The 17,812-nt window shown below is 41.0% G+C and overlaps 1 protein-coding gene across 2 annotated transcripts in view; it reads right to left on the bottom strand.

Annotated features, from left to right (window-relative positions):
- Positions 1 to 17,812, bottom strand: part of prkcq (protein kinase C, theta) — a 41,610-nt gene that overhangs the window by 6,086 nt on the left and 17,712 nt on the right. For both annotated transcript variants that reach the window (XM_033614201.2, XM_033614202.2), the window contains exons 3-9: positions 11,070 to 11,269; positions 8,922 to 8,982; positions 3,403 to 3,583; positions 3,286 to 3,317; positions 3,113 to 3,198; positions 2,515 to 2,644; positions 260 to 369 (exon numbers count right to left, since the gene is read on the bottom strand). In XM_033614201.2, coding sequence (XP_033470092.1) covers positions 260 to 369; positions 2,515 to 2,644; positions 3,113 to 3,198; positions 3,286 to 3,317; positions 3,403 to 3,583; positions 8,922 to 8,982; positions 11,070 to 11,269 — 800 coding nt within the window. The remainder of the gene's footprint in view (positions 1 to 259; positions 370 to 2,514; positions 2,645 to 3,112; positions 3,199 to 3,285; positions 3,318 to 3,402; positions 3,584 to 8,921; positions 8,983 to 11,069; positions 11,270 to 17,812) is intronic.

Here is a 17,812-nt window from a genome sequence, read left to right as displayed (position 1 = left end):
TTACAAAATTCTTGAGACACTTACAAGATGTCTCTGGGAAACAGAAGACCTTAACTACACACCCTAAAATCCTTCTAAACCTTTTGTACATGGACCCATACTTACCATGCTCCAGTACATACTAATAACATTCTCAGGGGTGTCTTAACAACTTACTAAGGCAGAATTTGATGGGGAAAATTTTTCTCAATACCTCGACAATTCCTCAAAATGTACACATTCAAACATTTATAAAGAGGAGAACATTTGTTTGTCTGACCTGCTGTTTACTCTCGATGATAGCCAGAGCCTCAGCCATCAGTTTTTGGTTGACCCCACAGAGGTTGGCTACTTTCTTCTGGCATTTATGATGGACATTCATGCCACATTCTGCACAGAAAACACAGCACGACTGTGATGTAATATAGACATGCCGTCTGAGAACACAATTGTGTATCTATGACACCTCACCCTTTCTGCCTCCACATATTTTCACATGCACCGTGTGATCATCAGGGCTTTGAAAAGGGGGTATTAAGCTGTGTTCCTTCTTATCTTATATTCCTCTAAGGATAGAAGGTACTGTATGCTGTACAGATTGTTAAGCCCAACAGTGTGAGGCAAATTTGACTGTGATTTTTGCGATTTGTGGATTGTGATTTTGGGTAATACGAATAGAATTTACTTGACTGGACTCGACTGTAGTAGGGGTGCACCAATCCGATAACTAGATTGAATATCGGCCCTGATATCATCAAAATAGATGGATCGGGTATCGGAAAATGCAACCTATACTTGAGGCGATGCTTTCCGTTTAAATCTACTGCGACGTGAGCTACGTTATACATCATGGAGCAAAGGAGAGAATCTGCTGTGTGGAGGTATTTCACACTTTTTGTTAAAAATAAATAGTTCATCATTGCATTAATCTGTTTCATCTAGTTTCATTTTATCTCAGGAAAGAACTGTGTAGTCATCAATGCCTGATGCCTCTAGTCTTTTCTGTTCTACATGTAAAGGTATATAGCTTTTAAGGTCAACCATGGTATTGGATTAACCTGGAAATCCAGAGTTCTCGCGAGAGCACAGTTTGAATTTGCTCAGTGAGTCACTCTGGCAATCAGTAATGATGCTCATTACCTATGCCCATGAAACCGAGCTGCACCAATCACGTCGGTGTATCTGATATAGGCGGGCCAGAGGCTAGCTAAACAGATGATGACAGCGCTGCGATGATGAAGTCCGGAATCAGTCAGTAAACATTGCAAGATGGCTACGGATGAACACCAGTTGTTTGAAACGGCTTTGGCCGCTACAATGAACGAGCTAGACTTGGCTTTTTCTCTAAAAGAGGAACAGAAGACGGCGCTCAAATCTTTCCTTTGCGAGAAGGATGTTTTTGCTGTTTTGCCGACCGGATACGGCAAGAGTCTAATCTACCAGTTAGCTCCGCTGGTAGCTAAGCGTATACGTCACCCTGTGTATTGTTCTGATTGGTCGTAGTGTTATCCAATTGCGTGCAGTGATATTTACAAATGCATGCTTGGTGCCGCCCCTCGAGTTGGGCCATTTTCATTACTCATGGCCAGACCCTAAATCTTTGTAGATTTGGGTCTGGATTTCCAGGCTAATATCGGATCGGAATCAGTTATCGGGTATTGGCTAATAGTCAAAGCCACAGCATCGGTATCAAAACTGAAAAAGCTGGATCGGTGCATCTCTAGACTGTAGTAAACACTGGGTCAGTATTAGGGCTGGGTTAAAATAATTGATTCATCCTATTCAGTTGATCTTCACTTAAATGACCTGATATAGATTCATAAAATCCAAGATAGATCTTTTAATATATGCTTTGCTGTGTGAAGCTTTAACCCTGTTAATCTCACCGGTAGTTAACAAGCCGCAACGCTAAATTATTAACAACTGCGGCATTGAGAAGCTCCGACATTACCAGCTCTTTTATCTGTAACTGTTAGCTTACTGTTATTATGTTTTGGAGTGATTTATTATCATGCTGCAGCAGCCTCGATGTCACGGTGGAGACAAAGACGTGAAAATAACTTGAGCTGACTCTGCATTTTACTTTACATATTGTATAAGCATAAACAATACGTGTGACAAGTAAAACCTTTAAATCTGGAATTTTAATCTTGAGTCGGTCTGAAAAATGTGTTGCTGCAAAGCTGAAAAAAAGGGAGTTTGTCTCATGAAAAGTGGCTGTTTTGTGTTTCACAGGGCGGTGACATTGAAATAAAATATCTGTTAATATACCAGTAGTTTATGAATGTTTATCCACAGCCACCTGCAGCTACTTTATTAGATTATTAGTGTGCGAGGTGAGTTGTACTTCCATATAAGACATTAAAATCCAGAGACACTTGTGAACTTTTCCTTTTGGCAAAAGGGCAAAATTTTCTTTTAGACGCCTGCGTTCAAATAGTGTCATCAGCTGCGTTAACACAAGGCAAGTCAGTGTGTATAACATTGACACAACCACACATAAATGACAGAAATCATAAAACTCCCGCCTCTCACCCTCACATTTGAGCCCCTGCTTGGCGAGCCCCCACAGCAGAGTGCCGCAGTGTTCACAGAACGTGGGACTTTTGTAGTTGTAGACTTTAAACCTGTGGGGCATGTCGATCTTGAAGCGCTCCTTGTGGATCTGCAGAACACACATCACATCACACAGCTCATCACGGACGCCCTAATACACGTCGTTAAGCCTTGCAAACAGGTTTTGGCAGTTGTAACAGAAGCAAACAAAGCTAAAGGCAGTAGTAGGAAGCACTTCCTGTATCCAGACAGTGGGTGGCAGCTCTGTCCTTTTTTTATGACAACGTGAGGTTTTGCATTCTCACGAGCTCAGTGGGCCTGTGGCTGAGGAGGAAGTGAAACAAGAGCGAGAAGATAAAAGCAGCGAATGAGCCGAGACAAGAATGTCTGGTGTAACGATACCTCTGTGCGAGGTGACTTCTTGATTAGTAAGCATTATAACCACAAGTTTACAAATCTCTTACACACACTGTATCAGCAGATTGAAGTGTGACTGCGTAGAAACAGTGACACACTCATGGAGAGCATTTATGTGGAACAATGAGTGTGTGAGAATCGGCATGATGCGGATACTCACCATTGTTTCTTTGCTGTTAATGGCTGAACCAGTGCATTTGGCGATTACTTTGTCTATGCATTTTTTGTGAATAGCTGCGTTGCACTCTGAAAGACACAAAGGTGGCAGTTAGGCACGAGGGGGGACAAAGACGCCACCTCCATAACGTGTGTGGAAACTAATGTGATACTCACGTCTGCACTGGTAACCCTGCTTGTTAAGACCCCTGTGAGGATAAAAACAGGTTGAAATGACTCATGATAATGAAGTAAATGATAATTTGGTGGTCTATATTTCAGTTTGTTGCGCACCAGACAAACTCTTTGCACACGGAACAGAAGGTCGGTTGAGGGAAGAACGTGGCGCTGAACTCATGACATTTGACAATGTGAACTTTCGCCTGTTTGATGGCACCTCGCCGCTGATGGAGGGCGAACAGACCCTCTCTCTCTCGTTCGGACTCCTGGTCCTCTTCAGTCTGACCTGCAGCGTCTGAAACACATCATACAACCTTTTATTTGAAGAGGAAAAATACATACTGTTGTAGAACTCAGCCTTCCCTGGACAGAGTGATCGATCATCGTGAAAGGTTTCACAGCTAGATTTCAATTTACCACCTTTCAGTGCATCGAGAAGTGTTTCTTGCCAACATCTGAGTTTCATTTTGTCGATACCAGTCGTTTGTGTTGCAGCCTCACTTTGTGATCTAATTTTTGCTGTTTTACATAAAAACATTGCCTTGTGTATTGTGAAATGATGAGACCTTTAAAACATAAATCATCTGCACGCCCTGAGTAAATTGTTTACCAGAGTATTTTGTACCAATACTATTGTGGCAGTACTTGAAGTTTGATAAAATGCAACCCAAATTATTTTTGTAAAGTACATACCTAACTTTCTTATTTTTAAATGACAAATTGGTAAAATCTGCATTAATCTGCCGGAGTTTTAATGGACTGATTCAAGAGAGAGACGAGGTTGGCAGTGTGATTTCTAGGGGTGACCCCGAATAGTCGATGATTCGGTGATTCGATTCGGAGAAGTCTGATTCGACTGCCAGTCTCGCCGTCGAAACGTTGCAAAATGTGATTATGAAACAAGACCGTACCATTCTGACTATATGGGGGTGCTCACTGCTGCTGAACATCTTGATTTGACATAGACTGTATTTGTTTTTCAGTAATTCATAATATATAGCCTATTTTCATACAAACATCAGCCTAATTTCTGTTAATTAAAAATTGAAAATGATGCATGCTTTTAATCAGTAGGCATAATCATTACTACGCATGAATAAATCACCCAGTTGCTTGATCCAAATAAGCTGAGGTGAGTGAGTGCGCTGCAGGACCATCAGAGCAGCATCGAGGCCTACGGTGATTTACGGTGGCGGAGCGCATAAACAAACACTTTGGAGGAGGTATGTGCTCTCAAATCAAACTTTTTTGAAGGATTATTCATTTACCTTAAGTGTCTTGAAACAAATTTCACCGCTGATTGTTTTCTTGATAGACTCTGATTTTTATTTGGCTACGTTTTGTCCGACGTGGCCAAACAATTGACTGTGACGCACGGTCCATGTGGATGAACTTGTATGAACCTGAGTTGATTAATGAAGTAACTTGAAGTCAGAAAGAAGGAAAACTGTTTCTAAACCTTTTGATGATGTTTTTGGATGTTTATTTGTGAATGACATGGCAAGTTCTGACGAGTCAGAAACGACTCCTGTTAAAGACATGGATGAGGCTGCAGTGCGTCTGCGCTCATCTAGAGCATCATACCTTGATGAAGTGAAAGGAATAAAGATAAAGATAAAATGATAACCCTTTTACTTTTATTATTATTATTATTTTATTAGGCCAACTGAAGAATTAAATTTGTTTATTTGGGTGTTTTAGCTCTTTTTGTCTGGAGCGGAAACTGACGCAAATGAGCTCATTGATCAATGAGGGGGAAACAACATGATTCGACGATTGGTCGGCTAAAGGAAAAATCTGTCAAATCAGATTCGACTATGAAAATTCTTAGTCAGGGACACCCCTGGTGATTTCCTTCTTTCAGTAAAATTCTAAATGACCGAGTTGTTGTTTTTCCCCACCTGGACCTTTATGCTCTGCCATTTCTCCTCTAATCATCACGCTGTAACCTGTGACAGGCTGTTATGATACCACAACTATCACACAGTCACATATATTCAGTTTTTTGTTGAGCCGTGAGCATCATGTAGGTTTACACGTAGACAAAATCACTTGACGACACCGACTCCTGTGTGTGTTCCCTCTGAGCACTAAAAAAGTCTGAGAAGTCCGGGGCTGTTCATAAAACATTAACAGTTTATTCCACACTACCACCGCAGAGTTGGTAATAATTTCACTTTCAGCCATGCTTGTTGTTGCCACGGGTAACAGTATGAAGTCATTTGTTGAGAAGTCGACTAATGTAAGGGCTCTTTTTATTTCCCAAAATGTTGAGCCATCCTTTTTAAAAGTGTGATATCTATTTAGAAAGTCTGTGTGCTGCTGAATCATCACTCAGTGGGTGAATATTTGGCCGCTCACATATATATATAATTATGAGTCAGTTTGAAAACTGTAAGGCAATTTATTATCTGTCAGTGTGTAGTTCAGGAGGAAGTGCCACGGACCAAATTGTCACAGTGCACCAGCCGCTGTGCCACCTGTTGTTCTGAGCAGCAATTTCCTATTTGCGGGGTCTATATATAGAAACATGAGATGGCTTCTTCCTTTTAGTTCTCAGTGACTTCTCAGTGCCTTGGCATGGTGTTAATGTCAGGACAGCACCAGTGAAAGGGCTCTAACACAAAACACACACAGCCACCAGGATCTGCAGCGGGCAGAGACTCAAATGGTCTTATTTTTAGTTTGAGAAAATGAAATTAGGCTGGCACGATTAAGGCTCATTAAAGCACATGAGGGTGCATGTGATGCGGACGTTTGAAGGACTGTTCAGACAGTTTGGATGATGGGCTGTATTTTTTGATCACAGTACACAGTATTTTTCCAGTATATGAGTATTTTCAACCCTAAGAAATCCTAAATAGTCTCTCAAATATCCTATAACTGTTACATGGATGCATTCAAAGGGATAGATAGGACATTTTGAAGTGGGGTTGTATGAGGTAATTATCCATATTCAGTGTATTACCTGCAGTAGATGTCAGTCAGCACACCCCCAGTTTGGAGAAATACGCAGGAGTACAGACACAGATAGTAATCAGTGAACTACTGTGGATGAGTTGCAGCAGCTAAATGTATTTTAGCAACCTAAAAAATCAACATCAGTTTAAATGTACACTCTATTTAGAATATTTTCAACACTTTACCTTTCCATCAGTCAGCCATTAACAGCTTCAGTCTACCATCTATCATCAAAGCCAGACTCCCGAACACAGGAGCTGCTGGTCTACTACTGCCTCTGTTTGTTTGTTTGTTTGTGTTATTGTGTGACTCTTTTTAATCTGAACTACCTCACAATAACACAAGCAAACCAACTGATCGAGGCAGTGGTAGACCAACAACTTATGTAGTCAGCTAGGTTACATTAATGGAGTTTGGTGGCTTTGAAGAGAGTGATTTATTGGTTTCAGTTTCCCATCAGAAATCACCATCTGTTGGTGAGGTGACGCATTGAAAATATTCTAAATGTAGCATACACCAAACTTATATTAACTTTTTATTTTAAGTGGCTAAAAATAGGTTTTGCTGCTGCCCCAGTCCACAGCAATACATTACTCAGCTTCAGTGGTGGTACGAACTGTCCCTTTAAAGTTTCCATGACATCAAAATAGATTTTTAAGTTTATTTTAATGTCATGTTTCCTGCACTGATCATCATCAATATGCAAGTATCTGGCCCAACAGTGACAAGACTAGTTTTAGTCATTTCCTGGAAAACAGTATAAACAAGTTGATGATTCATCCTGCACTTGGGGGCATTTACTAATTTTATGTCCAATGAAACGCTCTCTCAAATTGTTAGGTCCTTCCGTGACTATGAATTCTGCCAGTTACCGACCAACGTTCAGAATGCAAGTTTTTTTCCCCAGGATGGTGAAGGCATGACCTGCTCTACTCCATTACATTACCGCTGATCTCCTCATGCCTAAACCTAACCAATCCAACCAAGGAATCCAACGAGTACTAGCCAAATAGAGGTAGAGTAGGACAGACCATGCCTTCACTACCCTAGGAAAAAATTTTGGCATACAGGACCTACAAGCTAGCTAACAGTTACGCAGCAGTGTCACTCATAACGTAGCATCAGGCCGGCTCAGACCAGGGTCCGACAACAACACAGCTGTGCTCCATCGATTCAGATTTCCTTCATTTTCAGGCTGGTTTTGTGGATTTGGAGCTAAATGTTGTGCCTGGGGCACGTCGTGTATTAATGATACTCGTTACCTGGAGAGGTTGGAAAAAGATATACGTTTCTTCCCTGTTCCAAAACCAAAATCAAACCCTGAAAAGTGTAGGGTTAGCTAGCTAGCTACTGAAGATATAGCCTACTGAATGTATACACATGCTGCTTTTGCTTTGTAATGACTATAACAGTGAAACAAAGACTGACCCTGCTGTACAGGAACCAGTGAAGGGAAGCAGGGAAACTTTGCTGATATTCAACCAGCTGTGTGTCATTGCAGTGTGTGCAGATGAATGTTGTTTGACTTCCCCCAGAGATCCCTCCCTAGCAGCAGCACGGGGCTGAAGCCAAACACGGTTCATCTGCACACACTGTGATGCCACACAGCTGGTTCAATATCAGCAAAGTTTCCCTTTATATTCATCGTCTTGTGTGGCGATCAGCAGTGATGTGGTGGTTCACTTTTACACTGTGATCTGTAGCCTATAGTTCGGCTTTAGCTTCTAACTATCTTTGTCTTTTTAACCTGTTGTTGCTGCTGAGTCAGTTTGACATCCTGGATATATCCTTCAAACACAGACTGTAGACCCCTCTGTCTGCTTCTCTCTGGAGTCACTCTTTCATTTCTCCAAAAATATGATAATATTCCTTCAGGGAGTGCAGTTAGTTACAGTGTGGACTCCATGCTTACTGCGACAGCTTGTCGGACTATCACAAAGCGGCGGGGCTTAGCAAAGGGCAATTGAGGGATGTTGTCGCCACGGAAGCGTAGTGACCACCCTCTGGTTCCCCCTCAGGTTGTCCTTATTAACAGCTCCATCAGCATTGTAGCTGTTGTTAGCGCTGTTAGCACCGTTACCCCTTTTGGATCAGCCACCTCTATGTTTGTCTTACAGCTGTAAGTGCCAATTGAAATCAGTGGCAAATCGCTCTGTAGCTCTTTTTTTTTTTTTTTTTACAGGTAGCATGTAAATATTCTGAATCAGACGGCGCTCTGCTAGCTTTTATTTGGCATCTCAAAAATTACCATAAAAGGAATCTGAATTGGAATAAAACCATTAAACTGGCAGTGGACTCGTCACAAAGATGCAGATATTCTCTAATAGACAAGACATGATATAATTTCTTGTTTCTAGCAGCAGGAAGAACTTGTAGTTGACTTGTAAGAATGTAGTAGACAAGTAAGTTCTGGGAGGAATGCTGATCATTAAAGAAAAAATGTTTCATTTTTGAGTCGACCTTACTACCTTGTACCTTTTAAGATTATTGAGATGACCATCTGTTATTTTCACTTTCAGTTTTACAGATTTTGTTTGAGCAGTTGATTTAATTTGGCAGTAGTTTCAGCTTTCTTGCAGTTGATAGCAAAACCCTGTGTGCTGCAGTATATTACAGTTTTTATAAGTGTTGTTGGGGCAGCAGGTGGAGTTAGATTTGTTTGAACCACTCACCACTTTTCTCCAGATAATATCTGGCCTCCATCAGCAGGCGGCCCTGCGGCTTCAGCTCCAGCTGAGACAAAAAGAAACGGAAAGAAAAAAGAAAACTGAAACAAAAGCAACATTTTTAGACAGAAATTCATAAGAAAAACAGAGTGAAAAAGGGAAGGATGTGAATTCAAGAAGATGACGCATGAACTGTTTGGCGTCACTGAGACAGACTGACAGTCTGGCACATACAGACACACACAGACAACCAGACTATGGAGCAAACTCCAAATGTATTTGATTTGATTAATTTGTTTTACTTTATTTGTTTAATTCTTAGTTTTGTATAAGAGACAGTTGGCATGAAGCCTCTGGTGTCACCCAAAGCAAAAGAGTCTTTCCAAGGAAGAAATTATCTGGCGCACAGGAAGAGATCTGTGTCTAATTTCTGACAAGTTAAAAATAACTTTAGGAAGAACTGGGTAATTAGCGGCACTGATGGCCTCTGTAACCTGGATATTTTTGAGAAGCAATTCAAGCTAAAGTGGGATAAAAAGGATGTGAAGCTGAACCCCTGTTCGTGGTCTGGGGCCCTCCTCCACGGGATAGATTCTTACAAATTTGTGAGAAGTATTTTCGGGGTGTTTTGGCCGTAATTAAATGGCATACAATAGCGAGATGACAAGAAATGAGGGTAGAGAAGGAGAGAGGGTGACACTGAACAATGGTCCCCAGCTGGACTCAAACTGGGAACACTGCAATTACACAGTCTTAAACCCCCTAGGACACCAGTACACCCCAATTCTTTATTTTAGCATGTAAATTGAACATTCTGCTGGATGAAAATAGAGAGAGAAAATACAAGGGCTGGATGATATGTTAAAATATTCCAACTGGTCACCTCCAGTATGCCAGATTCTTCTAACCAGTCCTTTTATTTTCCTGCTGCATCTCAGCAAGTAAAGCTTCCATGACTTTAATTCGACTCTTAAGGTCTGCATCTTATAACATAACAGGCTTTCTTTTCTAATGATTACAGTAACAACATAATACACACTGGTTTATGGTGTGTTCGCTGCCTCCTCTAGGCAGGAATTTTTACGCTGTTATGCCACTAGGCTGCTTTGTATAAAAAGTATATTACTGGAATTAAGGGACAGAGTTGCCTCGTCTATGAGCCGTCATTGGAGGCAGTTACACTGCCGGAACATTGTCTGTATAAAAATGACAGCTAGCAGGATGGGATAATGGCTGGCATGGGTGTGATTTTTTGAAGACACGCTATGTATGCGACCCATTGCAGGAGATATAGCTGGTAGCAGTCAGCAGCTAACTTAAAGAAGAAGAACAGTGGCCCAAAATGTCCACAAATTTGGAAAACGTGAGGTCCAGGAGCTCCTTACCCCCTGAGCAGATGGCAAGATCAGCCACCATTGCCATGTTAATGTCATTGTTATTGTTTATAAAACGCTGCCGACATGCATGTTACATGTTACACTAGAGGCTGACGCATCACTCTCCCTCTTATGCTTCTTCGATGCCGGGATGCTGTCTATAATCACACACTGGAGTGGCATGATGCTGCCGTTGTTTGATTCTGTGTAAAAATGCAAAGGTGGTGTAAAGACGGGACTTCGTAGTGGCCATGTAGCGTGATCTTTGTGTAAAAAGGGCTACTGTGATTAGAAGATTAAAACACAAAATTCTGGTATACAGTGATGTGAACTAATTGTTGATGAGAAGATTTGTTGAGATTACATACAAGTTATGTTCATGAGAAAACAAAGCTTGTTGTGTAATTCATTAAAAAAGCATTGAAATAAAAACACAATAAAATGCCTTCAGAGATGCAGTGAAAAGATTTTTCACTGCAGATATTTCGACATGTCGTAGCAGAAAACGCACAGATGCAGCTAATCAGTAAGGTCATTAATTAAACCTGTGCTTTTCCTGCCATTACAAGTTGAAATGCCACCTGGGAAAAGAAGTCTGTTGGTTAATTTTGAAATGACTAAGAGGAGGATTACCACTTTAAACATTTGGTCTTTTGACCTTAATATGAGTCAGCCCATCTGGATTTTTTACCAGAGTAGCCAAACAGCTGGTCTGGGAATACAAACACACACACACACACACACACACACACACACACACACATCCCACTGCACTTACCCAGATCTCCAGCTTCCCGTTCTCCTTCTTGCATCGCGTTGCCAGCGTGTCCAGAGCCACCGTGGCCTCAGACTTCAGCTCCGCCGTCCGGTCCTTCACCATGACGTGCATGATGCGACCCCGATGGACGTGGGCGTCAAACGTAGAGCTCCACGGTGGGTACATGGTGGGCTTCTTCTGCTTGTACACTTGGCCCTTTTCTGGAAAAACAAACAGCAATAAAGAAAGAAAGACTCTTTGACTTTTTCCCAGCAACACACAGGAGATAAGATGAAACGAAAACTGCACTGGCTGGTTTTCTCTTTGGCTTTCAGTTCAATACCTAGAAATCCTGTGCGTCAGCAAATTATACGTCTTCGTCTTACTGGAACTGGCAGGGTGGAAGTAAGATGCGACATCACTGTCTGCTCTTTGCAAACACTTTAAGAATGAGTGTGTATGTTCTATATTTCTTTAAAAATCGTTCTTTAGAAATCTGCATGGAAAAACTGACACTCATCTTGAGACTACAAGAAGCACAACAGGAAGTAAAATGGACATTATAAAACTCAAAACGATGGCAACAGGGCTGCATAAAGGATGGAAAATATGTGAATGTATTTCCCTAACAGTTTTTATTCTTATATTATTGTCATTGTTAAACCTTGCAGATCTTTTGCACCTAAAGATCTAAGTGCAAAAACACCACTTTGTGGCCAGAAAAACTTACTAAAGCACCAAATGTTTATAAATCCATCACTGAAAATAGTTTCCAACAAATGCACACTTTACTTCTTTTAAGGGTAACTTTGATATTTTTCAACCTGGACCCTTTTCTCTTGTTTTTGCAATGCAATGTATAATTGCCTAGAGTTGGTTCGTGTTCTCACAGCAGCATTTACAAGAGGACCAGATCAAATGCCTTGTGTGAGAAAGCTGCTCTTGATTGGTCAGAATTTCCATGTGGGAAAAATCCAGGAAGTAAAGCAAACGTTGAAGAAGAGTTCACTTGCAAGATAAATATGACACTTTCTAATGTCACAATGGAGGGACAACTACGCAGGTTGATTTTAGCGCTGCTCATCGTGGACTATATTGCTGTCATTGTTCATTTTAGTCAAACCATGCAGTTTGAAAACGAGGCGCGGCTCCAACTAGAAAACAATGTTTTGATGCATTGGATGTGCTGAATGTGCATATTAAGGCAGTACAGGAGGTTAATAAACCTTCAGGACTGTAACATGCTCATGTTTAACCCAAACAGTGTGTCATGTGACTGCAGTTGGTTCAGATCCAGGTCGGAACACGTTCTCACCACAAACGAACCACACCAGAGTTCGTTTGTAACCAGACCGAGACCACCTCTTCAAGAAGGTCTTGGTCCGGTTGTTTTGGTGCACACCTGAGTGTGATTGCTGTGTTCATTGCTGGGGCAAACGAACTTGAGTTGAGTTTAACCGAACCAACCAGGGCAGGTGTGAAAGCACCCCAAGTGTTTGACAATATTATAAAGGATCCCTACAGAGATAGCATTTTTTAAAGGTTAAGATCCTTTTTGTCTGACCAGAAACAGCCCCGATATCGCCATTGTCAAACCCACCAAATTCCACTTAAAAAACAGTAATTTTGTCATCTTAAAAAACACTTAAAACTCATTAAAACATCTTGGTTAGTCTTTCTACTGTTCCAACAATCACCGACTCTGGTTTGGTTGAAATAAACTGGTGGAGAAACGACAGCAGCAGGCAGCGGAGATCCTCCAATACAGACTCTTATTAACACATAACAAAAGCCGAGTTAGTCTGCAAAGTGACTAAAGAACTGTCTCAGAAAGGCAGGTTCTTATATAGAGTTATAGGCACTGAATTTACAGTAGCCCCAGAATCACTATTGTCAAACCCACCAAATTCCACTTTAAAAACCAGAAATTTTGTCACCATAAAACACATGCCATCCAAAGTCGACAGAAACTAAGTAAAACTCATAAGAACCTTCTTGGTTTGTCTTTCCACTGTTACAACAATCAACAACTGATGTGGTTGAAATAAACCCTTAATTCACCCAGTCGGAAATAAAGATATACTGGCTGTACACACGCCTAAATTGCTATTTATTTAAATGGAGTCTGGTGGGTTTGATGATAGTGATTTCGGGGCTGTTTCTGGTTAAACAAAATGGATCTTTCTTCTCAACAAAAAACTCTATCTCTGTAGGGATCCTTTCCCTTTCAATGTTGTCGGACACTTAACAATCTGAGCCTGTCAGTGGCAAAAACAAACACTTTTAGCGGATGTAAATTAACAGTGCTCAGTTGCCCATAGGGATTACATTTCAGTGGATCTTGCAGCTGCAGCAGTCTCCCTAAATACTGGACCAATTATTAAAAAACTGGTGTTCACATTAGTCACTGAGACACAAAAACATAGGAAAATATGGTCCAGGTTGGAAAATACCAAAGATTGAGGAAATTACTGAGCATTTTTACAATATAAGTGTTTTAAAAGATTTATGTCTTCACAATGAACAAACAAGTCACAGGGTAAGAAAGCTTGTAAAGCATTGATGGACTCGCAGTGTTGGATTTTTCCCAGGGATTTGTTGACAATAACAAAAGTATAGAATATCACCAGCTGTATACTCGTGGAAGTTAACTCGCAAATTTGGTTTAATAACACCCGGAAGAATGAGAAGATTTCCTGCCAGGGATGAAAACCGACACCAGGAATTAATCTGGGGGGCAAAACCGGATGAATGTATGGAGTGTCACTCTCAGAGGATTAGATGCTCTTTTACAGTCCCAAGCCGTCATTTAATGCTCAAATCCATGACTTATTTACATTAACATACGGTAATCTTACATGCAAGTGTTAGATGTTTTACCTCTATTCTCCTCTGCTGCCATAGGTAGTACATTTAGTTTGCAGGTTGTGTGATAAACCATCTCAACACTTCACCACCTGGGTGGCAGACCTTTACGATTATTGCCTCACAGTGTGGAGAGATTTTTGATTGAATCACATGGCCACAAAAAACCACACACTCCTGGCCTTCATAATTGACATCTGCTGATTTTCCTCCGCAATAACATCCCATATATCCACTTACATAACAGCCACATGCCATCCTGCTGCCTCAACAATAAAGCCTGCTAAGCTTTTTACTCCCAAAGTGATCTGCGGCCTTCTCTATCATCCGCTCATCGCCTGTCTGTCCACCAGCTCTGCCAGCTGCCGTCTCTGCCGATTAAAGCACCCAGAGAGTATATGTCTGTTTTCTCCCCAGACACACAGGCAACACCAGACTCTGCGTGTGCTTCTCAAACTGAGTTTCCTTGCGGCGCTCTGCAGAGTGAGAGGTAACATGTTTTGGTGTCAGGCAGTGCTCTGTCAGTTCCTGTGTTATTCTTTGAAAATCTACCAAGGTGGCATTTAGACATAAGTGTGCTCTCACGCCTCAGCTGCTTTGAAGGAGTTTATACTTCCCTCCTTTTTACGCACTGTAGATGTTCCAAAGAGGTTTTTTAAGAATATATTTATCACATTTTTTACATACATCACAGAACACAGCAGCTCGGACATGACGTGACAAATAAAATAAGTAGTTAGAAATAAGAAAATGAAAGAAAAATAAAGGATAGTGGACATTACCTCCTCCAACCAGACAAAGGCAGCAACAAATAAACAAACAAATGGCAAGGTTACAAGAAAACTGATTTACAGGCAATGTACAGAGACTGGCTGATTTACGTGCACCTCCCCAAAAATGTAACTACATGTCACAGTGACGCAGACCTCCTGTCTATTTCTCTAAGCTGAAACCATTTCCCTCAGTGGAAACAAAGCTTTTATTTACTTTAATTTCACAGATAAGAAACAATAAATTGTGAAAACAAGAAAGCCTCCACAAAAAATTCATCTTAAGACTTGTGTGTGATTTATCCTGGCTTCATATGAGCAGAGGAAATCTCTGCTAGCTGCTAGGCTAATTTATACAATGTAAAATGCCATAGGCTTGTGCTAATAACATTAGCATGTTGTGTTTGTTTGGAAAACGTGTTTAGTATAAGACAGTTGTTTTGTCAGTGAACCTTGTGAGTTGTAATGGAGCTGAATTTTGTAACGTTACCTTTGTTAAATGTTGCTGTTGTCCCTGGCTTCATATGAGCAGAGGAAAAGTCCGCTAGCTGCTAGGCTAATTTATACAATGTAAAATACCACAGGCTTATGCTAATAAGGTTAGCATGTTGTATTTGTTTGGAAAACGTGTTTAATGTAAGACAGTTGTTTTGTCAGTGAACCTTGTGAGTTGTAATGGAGCCGAATTATTTACCGTTACATTTGTTAAATGTTGCTGTTATCATTGGATTTATATGAGAAGAAAAGACCGCTAGCTGCTAGGCTAATTTATACAATGTAAAATGCCATAGGCTTGTGCTAAAAACATTAGCATGTTTTATTTGTGGGGAAAATGTGTCCAGATAAAGACAAGTGTTTGTCTGTGAATGCTGCGAGTTATAGTGAAGCTGATTTGTTTAAGTTTAATTACTTTATTAATCCCCCTGAGGGGAAATTCAATGTTTTCACTCTTGCTTGTCAATTACACACAGGTCCGAAAGACACACACAGGACCTATACATGCACAAAGTGGAGAGATGTCAGAGTGAGGGGGCTGCTCTTGGTGAGGCGCCCCGAGCGGTTGGGGGGTTTGGTGCCTTGCTCAGGGGCACCTCGGCAGTGCCCAGGGAACTGGCACCTCTCCAGCCACCAGTCCACGCTCCATATTTTGGTCCGGACGGGGACTCGAACAGGCGACCCTCTGGTTCCCAACTGCCGCCCCCTGTGTACTTGTGTTTGAAATTGTCTCTATTAAGCCATGTTTAATGTGTGTTTAATATGTTTTTAATGTGTGTTTAATGTGTGTTTTGAATCAACTAAACTTTACAGCACTTCACAGAAACCTCCGCCGCCGACTAGTGTTTTGGAGGTGTAACTGCAGAGTGACACAGACACACCATGGCACAAGTATAAATGCTCACAACGGCCTAGGCTAAGGCGTAGGGTCTGCTGCACAACTATAAATCCTGCTTACGGGTCCCAGACTTTATAAAAAGTCTCTACTGAGTCATCGGGAACACACAGCATTATAAGATTGTGCCACAAGTTTTTTTGTTGGAGCAGCATCCTTGGTCCAAAAGAGCAGAATATTTTTCCTGACGGCAAAAGTCAAAAGATTGAAGAGTCTCTTTTGTTTGGTTTTTGTAATATGACCATCCGGAAGACCCAGTACTTCTATTTAAATTCCAAATATAACACACAGTTCATCCACAATACTAGATTAACAGCTTTGTAGCCTCACACACAGCCAATACGAGTGAATATAGCTTCCAGACTCAGAGTTACACTCACAGCAGAGAGAAGAAATATTAGCATCCATTTTGTTTTTGAGAGCAGGTCTTATATATCAGGGATTAACACCTGCTCCTGATAACTAAATCCACACTAAACAAAATTTGAAATCCCCTCACTGTTAGCACTATTTGAGCCCAAAAGCATTGACTCAGCATGCAGGTTCCCCTCATTTGAATCTAAAAGTGGAAGTTAACCAAGAATGGTCCACTGTTACATTACTGCCATGAACTGTCAAACAAGTTTTTCATCAACCCAGGGGGATGTAGCTCATGTTACCGAAACTAACAAAGGAAACAGACACAAATCAGTTACATGAACAATTACAGAAGAACAGTGCTCATTTACAAGTTACTATAACTGCAGCTACAGCCATACACTCACATAAAGAGGCCTGGCATGCTTTTCTTATGGTCACATATTCTGTTAATCCAAAGCCTTCTTCCTCTGTGCCATAGAGCTCCATTATTGCCTCAAAACTATTGAGAACACATCAATGAACCACACTGCTGCATGGCGTGACGGGTTCCTTCAATACCATGAACACACACACTTAGGTTTTTCTTTTTAACTCAATCCCACATACACTGTCCTGCTGACACAAACACTCACCAGTGCACTAAATGTGTAGTCACCAGAAGGAAATGTTGGCATTGTATGTTTCTGCAAACCCCAAACACGCTACACTTGTACATGCAATATGTATTATATTAATATTTCTAAGTGATGTAGTGTATATGAGCTCATTTTGTCATTGGAAGGTGGAGGGGATGTTGGATGGCGTGGCACTTAGAGACAACAGACAACAAATACCCGCTGTGTCTTCCAGCTGTTTTTCAGGCACTAAACTTGAATATTCTTTAGCAACCCTTTGCTGTTTCGCCAACAGGGATACTGCCCCAAAAACGCGGGTGTTTTTCACGAAAACATGATATTTTTCAACCATAACCAAGTGGTTTTTGTACCTAAGCCTAACAACATATTAAGCACAGGGTCGTTGAAGCATAAAGAAGCGTGCAATTTCATTGTATCCTCTACATAATGCATAAATGTAATGAATCAGTGGTTCACAGAAATGTACAATGCGAGCATTTACTCAGGTGATTGGTTCCAGTGTGAATTTATTAACTGCTGAAAATAGTCCCCAACAAATGCACAGTGTCCTCTTGTTTGAGTGACGTTAGCTAAAAACTACAGTCACCAGGGGTCTCATTTATAAACAATGCCTGGGATCCATATTAAAAATGTACGTGCGGACAAAAAAAATGGCATGTGCCAAAAAATATTTGACAATTTCTACAATCAGGCTTCCATTTCATAATCTGCGTTGCCAGTTTCCTGTCTCCAAAACGTTCGTTA

The sequence above is a fragment of the Epinephelus lanceolatus genome, chromosome 23, assembly GCF_041903045.1.
Source record: "Epinephelus lanceolatus isolate andai-2023 chromosome 23, ASM4190304v1, whole genome shotgun sequence".
NCBI classification, from domain to species: Eukaryota; Metazoa; Chordata; class Actinopteri; order Perciformes; family Serranidae; genus Epinephelus; species Epinephelus lanceolatus.
The sequence above is the reverse complement of the archived record's forward strand: the minus strand, read 5'-3'. Positions and strand labels throughout refer to the sequence as shown.